This window comes from Aquila chrysaetos, chromosome 17 (genome assembly GCF_900496995.4).
Source record: "Aquila chrysaetos chrysaetos chromosome 17, bAquChr1.4, whole genome shotgun sequence".
Lineage (NCBI taxonomy): Eukaryota > Metazoa > Chordata > Aves > Accipitriformes > Accipitridae > Aquila > Aquila chrysaetos.
Genome location: NC_044020.1, coordinates 558,094 through 570,103, shown reverse-complemented (window position 1 = coordinate 570,103; position 12,010 = coordinate 558,094). Strand labels below are relative to the sequence as shown.

Below are 12,010 nucleotides of genomic sequence, written 5' to 3'. Positions count from 1 at the left end.
GCCTGTAGGGAAGCCTCACTGGCTGTTGAGGCTCTAACTTGCTTCACCCAAATTTCCACCTAGACAAACAGCTGGGGGGGTTCTGCAAACAGTTTGTTTCCAACTCGGCACATCTGAGCACTACTGCTCTATAGACAGCATTCAGTGAGCTTATTGTCTGAGCAGATGGAGCTCAGTTACTATGTGAACCTACCAAGTTCTAGGCTCCCTTTTAATTAGGGCAATGCACCAGGAATAACAGTTCAGAATTAAGGGCTTCTAACGACGCTGCAGGGAGGGCGCTGGTGACTCAGGCTTTGTTTTCACAGTTGGAGGTTAAGCAGACCCTCCATCCCAGGGAATTACAGCCCCTTCCTGCCAAATGTGGCTGGCTTTGTAATTATGCACAACATCACTCTCCTGGCAATGGGCCCTGCATAGATTTTACTCATGGTTTTGTCCCCCCTTTCCTTTCACTGCTGTCAAGGAGGGTGATGGCAATTGTTTGCTATTGGCTGTTAGAGCAGAGCAAAGTGTTGGTCTCAACGGTGTCTGCCTTGAAATCCAAGTAGCTAAACTGCAGGAGGCAACTTTTTTCTTCCTGCTAGGCAGGAAGCTAATAGTTTCCCCACAAATTGTACAGGAAGGCAGGCTGTGCAGTTTTTACTATTTATTCCATTCCTGGTATTAACACACCCCTGAAAACAAGTATTTAGCTTGCTCAAAGCAGCCTTGGTCCATTTCAGTTCATAATTACATATTTTCAGTCAAACTCCTGCAAAGTTTAGCTCATTCTACATAAATACAGCCCACCCAATAAAGTATTTCCATTCAGCGCAATGAGTAGCCTGTAGCTTTCTACTGTGGTCATCTTCACAGAGCCTAGTTACTTTTGGGTAAACTACTGTCATTCCAGTTCTTTTTGGCTGACTTCATCCCATGGGTTAAGTTCCCATTCTTAGCAGAACGTTACCACCACCTCCCCTGCCCTGCCAGCAGTGGAGTTCTCCAGAGTACCACACCTCTATGAACTCCAGTCTTTCTGCTGTTTCTCCTCCTTTTCCTGTCAAAAGAAGGGCAGGTTTTTACCCCTCTGAGATCAAGCTCTCAGCCCAAGGAAGCAATACTTCTTGACAGGCATTCTCTCCTGCTTTCGCTCGCTGAAGTCAACTCCCTTCTTAATTCAGGCAAGTAAAGACCTCCCCAGTTTTCCCTCCAGGGCAGGAGACCAAAGCTCCAGCTGAGTTTGTTGCTGCTGCGCTCAAGGCTTTTTGTGCCTGTAAATTCACTTCTACAGCTCAGCGAAGACATTTCTTGAAAGCGACTGTCTCGATCTGGCAGGTTGGAAGCTGAAAGGGAAACAGAATGGCAGGTCTAATTTCTTATTCAGCTTCAGAGCAGCTGTGAGCACCAGCAGGATCCTGTTACCCCCCGAACAGCCACCAGAAAGACTTTCTGTGGAGCAGGCTCTGATTGCAGCTAGCTGTTTGTCCACCACGACAGGAGGCCCAGGCCTGGCTCGCTGATTGATCCCTGCTCAGAGAGAGACGAAGAGAACGTGCAATTGTAAACTGCATGGAGAATACAGGAGTAAATGCGTAAAAATATGAAATCTCTCCCCCAAGTTACAGATGAGGTACTCACTTTTTTCCCTATCAGAGCCTGCCCTGCACTTGCCCAGGCTCCTTTAAACCTTGTCAACACTACACCAAACCTTCAACACTTGAAAATCAAGCACTTCCCCGTTCCACCTCCCAACGGTCCCAACATACTCCAGCTGTGAGAAAACACAGCTTTCACTGGCTTAGATCCCTCTTGCATTGTACTCAGGTGGGTCTAAACACTGCACAGGAAAGACCGCTCAGCTGCTGTGTAAACCTTGGTGTGGTTCGCCCAGCTCTGCGCTCCTCATACGCTCCATCCTGCATCCACACTCTGCTTTCAATCGGCCTCCCAGGGGGAACTCCACCAACAACCACAAAGTGTTCACAGCAAACACAGAGCGACCACAAGAACAATCTCCTTTCTCCCCTTTGCCACTCCTTTCATTTTGTGACTCTGTTTCCTTCACAGTCAGCTTAAAGCAATCAGTTCCTTGGGAAAGGGATGCTATTTTAGACATAGAATAAACCACAATGTTCACAAAGCTGTATGAATTATGCACATAGTTACCACAAGAGTGTAGGGTGCCTCTTTCTTCTGGACTTCTTCTGTGGCATTTGAAGTGGAAGCCTCCACAGAGCTGGGACCTGTTGGTGATGTATCAACAAACGTTTCATCCACGACTCGGAAGCGGATCTCCTCCCCAATGTCCATGTAAAGGTCGTGAGCCCCTTCTTCCGTCTCATATTCCCACACCCACACCTGCTCTGCTTCATCACTGGCCAAGCCAAGGGTTAAGGATGGGAACAATCAGTATTCTGCCTGACAGATCACTTCCTGACAGTTTTGAGAACAGACTCAATCAAAGCCTTTTCACAATCTTTTCTCAAACCCCAATGCACTGTCCCAGGTTATCATCTGCACAGCCCAGGAGCCCCATCTTGTTTCTGGTTTTCCTCCTTCAAGGTGTATGCTGCTGGGCAGAGTTGGGCCTACGCCCACCCCCCAAAAAACCCAACAACAAAAAACACCCCAAAACAAGCAAAAGCCCCACCCCAAACCCAAGAAGACCTTGCCTACCACAATTAAGTATGTTAGTCATACCACATATCTAGACATTACATGATGTGGTAAAACCGGCATTCTGTCTTCAGCAGCAGCCAAGACTAGCAGCAGGGATTACAATGCGGCTGTTCGGGGGACACGGCCATTCATTTCTATCAGCGGGCACAATGGTCCTGCAAAACCTAATAAGCATGAGGCCTGTCTAGCTGTGATAACAGTCTGCGGGACTTGCCCGACACAACGGCTTAGCTTCTGCCACTGAGCACCTTCATTGTTGCAGTAGTGAATGCCTGTTGGGCCAGCACTGCACAATCTTTTGAAATGAAGTAGTAAAGTTATCAAAGGTGATCAAAGGATACAACTTAGCTGGCTGCTGCAGGGATTCTGGTGGGATGACAATATCATCAAAGAATCCAATAGAAACTGTGGAGAAAAGAATTTGATTAAGACTGAAACGATTCTTTGCAAACGATGTACTGCAGCGATTCCTAAAATCCATTTCTAGACTCATTCTCCTTCCTCTGTTAGGAAGGACATCTGAGATCATGCAGGAATTATTCTTTGAGCCACTACGCTCAATTTCAGTTGGCAGCAAAGCAACCACCCAGCTGAAAGTACATAGAGCAACAGAGGGCACAGTCTTCATGCCCACTGGGAAAGGAAAAGGCTGTTTGGAGCAGGATTGGAAATGAAAGTGTTCCAAGAAATGAGTCAGATGCTATAGAGGTCTGTGACAGAAAAGAGCTTAGAAATCACAGATGTAACATGTGAAATAAAGACCAATATAATGCTAGAACAACCCCCACCTCCCTCTTGAGCTTTCATGATGTTGAATTTTATCAGAGTGGACATGCCCAAATTCAGCAACAAATCCACCCAAGATAATCTTACTGTCCTAACTTAACAACAGGGCAGAGGAGCTCACTTGCATGGAAGGCTCCTACAAGAAAGGAAAACAACTCATCAATTATGTATTCCATGAATCTGACAGCACTCGGTGCTCACACAGACGTTTCCCCGCCATGTTTTCAGGTACAGGAAACGATCACAAATTTGCACAGAACTATAGGGAAGATGTATCAGACCAACACAAGCCGATACTACCACTTTACAAAAAAACAAGCGCTGTTAACTGAAGCGAGAAAATGAATCCAGTCTACGCTCCAGATGGCCTTGCCTGTACTTCTTGGGCATGCACATAAGTGACAAAAGGAAAGGGGAGTGCAGACAAAACCATCAAGGGCAGGGGAAGCTGCCAGGCTCAAGCTACCAACCACTCTCAGGTCAGAGCAGCGCCAGAGGCCAGTTAATAGTCTTTAACCAGCCTACACACAGCACTACACAACCTGAAATCACAGTATCTCAGAAGACTCAAGAGCTCTGCAGCTCATGGGTCCCCTAACATTAGAAGTTGCGGTTTACCGTGAACGCCATCCTGACTGCAGCTTTTAATCTGTCCGATCAGAATCTCATCCAGGAAGGGATGGAAGACCACGTAGCGGAAATGCACTTAAAAGAAAACAGATCATTAATGTTATGCCCATGTTGGTGAACTATACTCCTTCCACAGGGTGGCAGCCATTAAAACAAAATCCCACATCCTATATGCCCTCTAAAATGCTTGCCCAGTTTCTTTTACAATTTCCTTACAGGCACTGATTTGATAGAAAAACAGGAATAAGAGTTCTGATTCCTGTTTTGTACAAATTCTGACAGCAGTTGATCAGCAGTGTCCTGTTCTCTGCTCTTCAATCTTGCAAGAGTTTAAGTTCACAGAGTGAAACTGTAAGATGAAGAACATGGACCAGGGCCTCTGCTTAAGTTACAATGTGAGCATTCCTGCACAATGCTAAAAGGCCAAGAAATTATACTTTCTTGTAATGCTTCTGCTCCTTTTATGTTTGTCAGCAATGCTGTATTTTCTTTAAATGAAATATTTGATATCAAATATTATCAGAGTAAATAAGAATCTCTAGCATAACTGGATTTTTCATCCAGGTTAAATAAAATGTTTCTAACTAGGCATTTTGCATTTATACTTACAAGAATGCTATACTAAGACAATCTTGGCCAAACAGTGTATGAGCAATTTAACATCATTTTAGCTGTCCATACTTAGTGCTCCTCTTTTACATAAAATCAGGCAGTACATTAAAGAAAGAGTTATTACCAGACACAGCGGGATTTATCAAAGTGCCATCCCAAATTCTGAGAGCAGACTTTTTTCCAAGCTCAGAGAGAATATATTCTCTTGTTTCAGTTCAAGGAGTATTTCAAAGTTAAGAAGCTGAATGGAGATTAAAGCAAGCAGGAAAGCCTGCCATCCTCCTTCAGTATTAAGAGAAGCTTTTATTCGCAGGCAGCGAGTTCTATTGGAGTTAAAATTTAGACAAGGGGAGCCACATACAGTCAGTCCAGTTCCCTTCTAACAGGAAACATTTCATTTGCTCAAGCTATGCTTCCACATTGAAAATTGAAACTAGAAAAATGCATCTCTTTCCAGCTTAAAGAAACTTATTTTAACTCAAAAAAAGATGTGAAATTTGCTTTTATGCATTTACTTCCGGTTTTTACTCAGACAGATTTGCCAAAACTCAAAGTAAAGAAATTAATCATTTCTTATTTAAAAAAAAAAAAAGTCACTGGAAATGTATGCTGAACCAGATTTGTCGAAGTCTCATACAAAAACGTAGCAAAACTTCCAGCTAGGAAAAGAGCATCAAATGCTGTGCAAATGTTATATGCAGAAACCTGTTTCAACATTCTAGCTAGGGAAAATAAGCTTCAAAAAGAAAAAATACTAGAGAAACACAGAACAATTAATACAACTTACTTTCTACGTACAGATTTCCAATCATTTTGAATTAATTTAACCTCTTCCTTACCCCATGCCTATGGCTCTAATTGTAAAGCAGAGATGGACTGCTAGAGAAGGCAAACAACACTGGCTATTTACAGCTGTATTTGTACCCAAAAAACGCAGAGAAGAGACTTTTGCCATGTTCCTCTTGCCCTTCTAACAGGCACAGATTTAATGCTATGAACTTCAGTAGAGTTCCCCTAAATTTACTGTCCCTAACAACGGAACTCAGTTTACATTTCCAGATCACCAACCTTCTGCAAAACTATATGAGTGAGGACAAGCATATACCTTTGGTATGTGATGCACCATCTCCAGGGAATATGTATGAATCTTCCAGCTTCATGATATCATACAGACAGATGCAGAGGCCGACGTTGTATACAACCTGCTCAAAGAAAAAAAAAAGAAATTAAAAAGCAATAAATCAAGCAACCTACCAGGTTAAATCAGACAAACCATCAAATTTATACACCTTTTCAAAAGGCAACAGAAGGGTGGCAACATGGAAGGGAGGCTGTTTTGGTACACTCCCTTCAACAGCCCCATCCCTAACCACACTGCATTGTAGGGAAACCCCTAACTTATTCAAGTGTTATGGGAGCATGTGTTTTCACTGGCACTGGCAAGAGCACTGCTACAAAGAGAAACCCTTGGGGTAACTGTCAGCGGTGAGAGAACTTGACCTGCCAGGATAGTAAACAGTTGCCCACAGATATCATTCAGCAGCCCCACAGCTTGTCCAAAGGCTAAATGTACTTTTCACTAGAGTTACACTCTCAGAAGCCTCTAGGCTTGCCTTTGTCTTTATATTAGCTCTGGGGAGAGATAAGGAGAACTCTTGGTTTCTCTGCTACTTCTGAGATGGCTTTATAGCCTACAGAATTTGAGGCACCTACCAGTCATCAGTGGATGAGGGAAGACTTTTGCTTTTCATAACCTGTCTGTATAATCTGCTATTCACAACCCTTGATCACTTCAGGTTGTGATTTTGAGCTCCCTTCATGTTCACAAGCCGCGTTTTGAGTTTTGCACCCATCTTGTGCTGAGAACCATAGGCTAAACACAGTCCCGGGAGCTGCACAGGGAAACCGTGATCTCCTGGTCTACAAAAGAACACTTTTTTATATCCTGCGCCAAAGACCAACTTGTTACTGCCACACTGTATTTCAAGTACTAAGCACAGATCAAGTCAGCTATTAACACCTTCAGTTCTCTTCCAGTATTACTGTTCTACATTTATTTCCAACACCTTTTTTAAAATTCCCGCACTGGGTGGATTTGTTCACATCCGCTTTTCAGACTGTGTTTCGGATTGCTACTCTGAACACAAACCAGCAGTTACTCACGCTTCTCTTCCATGCTTCTCTGCCCCATCTGCCGTCTCAGTATCTTCCCATGACAGCACTAACCATTAGAAAAAAATCCCCCTTGAGACGATACATGGCCATCTCTTTGTTTACACACTCTGATATTTCAGTCACTGGGGATGGCCTTCACATCTAAGCCATTCTGATGCCTCACCCACACATCTTATCAGGAACAGATAAAAGGAAGAAACGCTCAGGGATGTTATGACGCCTGCACCAACCTACACATGGCCCACGCTTTACCTTATTGGCCAACTTCTTGTTTAGCTCTTCAGCAATGGATTCGTTCAGTTTCCTTTCAAACTGCCAGGGAGGAATTCTCACTGTGTCAGTCATCTCTACCAGGACAAACATGGCGGCGGGGAGCACCTCTGAAGAGAGCCAGAAGACACCAACAGCCTCAGGAACCGGAGCCCTGCGGGGACACCGAGACCCCCAACACCTGACCGGGGGCGGCCCGAGGAAACCCCCACAACGTCTTGCACGGAGCTTCGTGGGGCAGCACCCCGGCTAGCCCAGAAACGGGGCGGGGGGGGGGGGAGTGTCGAAGGCGGCCGGGCAGCCGCCGTTGTAGAGAGCGGGGGGAGCGCACCAACAGCTCGGCAGCCGGGAGGGAGCGCGGCGGGCAGGCCGGAGAGGGCTGGGCAGGCCGGGGCCGGGGCCGGGGCCGGCGGGGCCCGCCGGACCGCGGCCGCTCCTTCTCCCCCACCCACCTGCCACACGCAGAGCTCCGCCGCACAGCTCCCCGGCCTCAGCACGCTTCCGGCGCCTCAGCCAATCGCCCTCAGCGGGCGAGCCCGCGCCTTGATTGACGCGGGGCGGAGCGCTCACGGGGTGTGGGGGCGGAGCCCTGTCGCGCCCCGCCCCGCGGCGGCCATTTTGTCCCTCCTCAGTGCAGGGCACTTTCCTGCCGTTAGCGGTGCGGGGTCGGGCCCCGGTGCGGGGGTTTGCGGTGGTCCCCGTGTGAGGTTTCGGTCCATATAAACGTGGAAGGGCCCTCGGCAACCGGGAGCCCTGCGCGGGGCTGCTCTGTACCTGCCTGCCGCCCCCCGCGGGTGTCTCCCGGTGCGGCGGTCCCCGTGCTGCAGCTGTTTCACCTGGAATAATCCACAGTTGCAGTTACTGTAATGCCATTTATCGCTTTCGTAAGCTTCCATCCCGACAGAGCAGCAGAGAGCAAAGTTTGCGCCTCTCCAGAAGCCAATGCCTTGGCTGTTTGCCTACCTGTACAGCAAAACCAGGGGGTTTATAGCCCTCTTGCACCTAGAAAGTATTCTTCACAGCAGCAACCGCCCAATGCTTAGGTCAAGGTTATTATCAGGTACACATTGGCATCATGTATTGCCAGAATAGTTTATTCTGAATGTTAGCTGCAAAAAAATATCCCTGTGGTATGATTTTGCAGGCCTTGGTGCATTCTGCAGCGAGGTAAGCAGCATGAAGGATGGTAGAAAACAAGGGGGTGTGCTAATGTCTGACATTTCTGGGGAAAAATGAAAGGAGGTTGTTTGAAGTGTGTTCAAAAAAAAGATTTGCCAGGAAAACCAAACATCTCTGGCTGACAGTGAAAACTGCACTGTCAGCATAAAGGCTTTGATGCAGAGCCTAAGTATGTCATTCCCCACACCCCCCAGCAGCGCATAGTGGGACAGTAATGAGTGTTTCAGATAAGAAATCATTAAATGTTGAGCTGTCGTGGAACGGGAAGGGGAAAACGAGGTTGTAAATACTGTGGCTAGACCTCATTAACAAGATATGTGTCCTGGCCAAGGAGTTTCTGATTTCTTTGCAATTACTCCTCTTTCACCAGGATCTGCTGGGTTGTGGGTTGTTTTTTTTTTTAAACAAACATGGCTGGGCTGTGCGTGTTTGCTGTGTTTGTATTAAATGGGGGGCCCTGAAATGAGTTTACCCGTCACCTGAGAAGAGCAGCATTTTTCTTGGAGCAGCATCTACCATCTCAGCAAGGAGCTCTGCCGCCAACGCAGCAGACACCGCTCTATCAGAACACCTCAACCCAAATCCCCAGCGTTTCTTGCTCTTCTCGTCCTACTTCAGGGAGCCTTACAAAGGTTCCTTTTTCCTGTGCTGCAGTCACGGCTGTGCTAATCTCGGCACGGCACAGTTTTGCTGGCACACGTGCCGCATCCCTTGCTGTTCTGTCCTGGCCTCACACAGGTCTGGCAGTGCGAGGTTTGACCTTTAGCTGGAGTGCCAGTTTTGCAGGTATCTGCAGCTACTTTTTCAGAAGAGACTATAGTTCCTGACCCTGTCCCTCTTCTTGATGGCAGGGGAAGAAGTAGCCTTGGTATCACACGAGGAGGTAGAAGTTAGACACTGTTGATACTGGCAAGGTATCTCTGGATGCTTTTGTATGTAAGAACTGTAAGGTTAAATAGGGACAGGGGCTCAGGGGAATAGTAGGCTGAATGCTCGGGAGAACATGGGAGATGGAGAGAAGTGGATTTGGACAGAGTCATATCACACTTCTGTTTCTAGCCCATCCTTGAGCTAACATTTTTCACACTTCCAAAAGCCGTGCCCCATTGTGGGCTTTTGGGTGCCCAATACAAAGCAGATGCTTCTCCCTTCAGCCTGGTCCACAGCCCCCCAAAAACAGCTGTGAGCAGTGGGTCTGCGAGGCCTCACTTCATATTGGTTTGTGTCTTACGGTTGGGTCTTTGGTGTCTTGTAAAGTGCAGGCACCAAGCAAGCTCTTCTAGGGTGAGGACGTGCAGAATGTCTCTCTCCTGTATCAGCTCTCTGATCGCCAGCAAGGGCTGAACGCTGCAGACTGTTCCCCGGTAAGGATGACAGGATTCCTCTTCTCTATGCAGCTACATATTTGAGGGAGCTTGGCGGAGCGTGGCGGGCAGGCAAGTGAAACTTGCAGGTACTTTGATACTACTCTGGGGAAACTGAATTGAAATGTGTGCAGAGAAAGATGGCGATGGCAGCGTCAGATGAGCTTCATTGCCTTAGATACCAGGCTACAAACACCACCAAGCTGAGTCGAACTGGCAACTTCTCAGCCTCCACCAGTAACATCACAGGCTGTGGGAAATGATTTCCAGTCTCACCCTCTGCAGGTAACCCCCCTGATCCCAAGCAGAGTGTGCCTGGGCCTTTGTACAAAAAGTGACAGATGTTGCTCTGTTACCACCTAGGTTTTCTCCCTGGAGGAATTCCGTATTTCATAAGCACCATCTCGAATGTAAAAATATAAACGAAAGCCACACTTTGCCCTGTAAAAAGTGGGTGTTGTCGCAACTCAGCTATTGATAGCGCTCAGAGTTATGTTACATTTAATGCTGCAGCTAAGGTATCTTGATGTTGAAGATTGTGTGAACAGCCTGATTTTGCTGGGTGGTCTCTTTTTGTCCCAGTAGTACTGACACAATGAATATCCACAAATCCGCAGCGCCTGTACACACCTTTTCATACATAACCGTAAAGTCTCTAGAGTCTCTCTCAGCAGTATTGTGGCTTTTCCAATGTTTGGGAGCATGGTTCTTCGTTGCTGGTTTTTTTGAAGCTTCAGCTGCTGGAATCCAGGGATTGCACAAGGATCTTTCTGTCACTCAAGAGAAAATCCCAGACATTTCTCGTTCTCACGATTGTACAGGTGTCCTGGTTTCGGCTGGGATAGAGTTAATTGTCTTCCTAGTAGCTGGTATAGTGTTATGTTTTGGGTTCAGTATGAGAAGAATGTTGATAACACACTGATGTTTTCAGTTGTCGCTAAGTAGTGTTTAGACTAAAAGTCAAGGATTTTTCAGCTTCTCATGCCCAGCCAGCAAGAAGGCTGGAGGGGGACAAGAAGTTGGGAGGGGACACAGCCAGTTGGCAGGTGGTGAGCAATTGCATTGTCCATCACTTTTTTTGTATATTCCAATCCTTTTATTATTATTATTGTCATTTTATTATTGTTATTATTAATTAGTTTCTTCCTTTCTGTTCTATTAAACTGTTCTTGTCTCAGCCCACAAGTTTTACTTTTTTTTCTGATTCTCTCCCCCATCCCACTGGGTGAGGGGGGAGTGAGTGAGCGGCTGCATGGTGGTTAGTTGCTGGCTGGGGTTAAACCACAACAACTGGAAAATACTATTTGAAGTTACCTGAAGGCTCAGAAACCGGGAGGAAAATGAAAGGAACCCCCGAATTATTTTGTTTAAGATCTCCTCTGCCCCCACATCCCCATGGCTGTTGGGGAAAACTGGCTCAGGGACGTTGGAGGAGGTGAGTGGTAATTTGCATCTAGACTGTTTTGGCCCTCCTTTGATTGACTCCAAAGGAATTATGTATCTTCTCACGTACAAAGTCCTCCACGCTCCTGCCTTTGCTTCCGTCTCTGCAGGCATCTCTGGCACCCCCACTCCCACTCTCTGTTTGATCAAAGCTTCCCCTCTTCTCCTTTTATCATTTTTGCATGCTTTAGACTCTCTGCCTCCTCTGCTGCCGCGCGTGCCCAGAGCCACCTTCCAGTCAAATGTGCTTTGAGTTCCCCATGCCTTTGCCGTCAAGAGCCTTTAGTGACTACGTGGGAGAGTCAGGTTCTGATGCTCGTCTTCTCTGTTCAGTTTATATTGTTTAACACGTGCAGCTGGGCACATGGCTAACCCTGGTGTACCACAAATCAGGCGGGGAAGTACAGGTATTTATGATATTCAATGTACAAACATTAAATGAGTGCCTGGGGAAGAAGGGGCATGCCTGTACCGTATGTCTCCAGCACTCTTCTGGCCTCCAGCTGTTGCCAGCTCAGGACCCTCCTGGTCTGGATGTGTAGAGCTGTCCCCCAGGAGAGGATGTGCCATCTCAGGAGAAACTTGGAGAGGAGACTGAGAGCTGGCTGGGTTTCTCCTCCCCTTCTTTTGCAAGGTTTTGAAGGGTACACAGGGGAGATGAGCCTTGTGGTGTCTGTAGGGGGTGGATGGGGCTCCTGTTTTGCCATGGAAAACTGCTTGAAAAGCCACAAGCAGAGGGTGATGGGCAATGGCAGAACCCACCAGCACTTGGGGTTTCAGTGCTTCTTGGTGGTCTTGCCGTGGGCTGGTCTCTTCTGTCTACGGAGCCTTTTTCTGCACTATAGTTCACTGACAGGAAAGACACAACTGCTTATGATCCGGTCCCT

General features: G+C 47.0%; 1 protein-coding gene across 2 annotated transcripts; it reads right to left on the bottom strand.

The window, feature by feature from the left end:
• Positions 1-634: 634 nt before the first annotated feature.
• POLR3H (RNA polymerase III subunit H) lies at positions 635-7,673 on the bottom strand. 2 transcript variants are annotated; one of them, XM_041118203.1, is made up of 7 exons: positions 7,590-7,673; positions 7,120-7,291; positions 5,798-5,894; positions 4,069-4,155; positions 3,006-3,069; positions 2,152-2,359; positions 635-1,512 (listed from the first exon to the last, which is right to left on the bottom strand). In XM_041118203.1, exons 2-7 carry the CDS (start codon positions 7,228-7,230, stop codon positions 1,459-1,461), a joined length of 621 nt encoding a protein of 206 aa, XP_040974137.1. In that variant the 5' UTR covers positions 7,231-7,291; positions 7,590-7,673; the 3' UTR covers positions 635-1,458. The 2 variants fall into 2 exon arrangements, with proteins under 2 accessions (XP_040974137.1, XP_029896977.1); XM_030041117.1 differs by having other exon boundaries at positions 7,120-7,247.
• Positions 7,674-12,010: the final 4,337 nt, after the last annotated feature.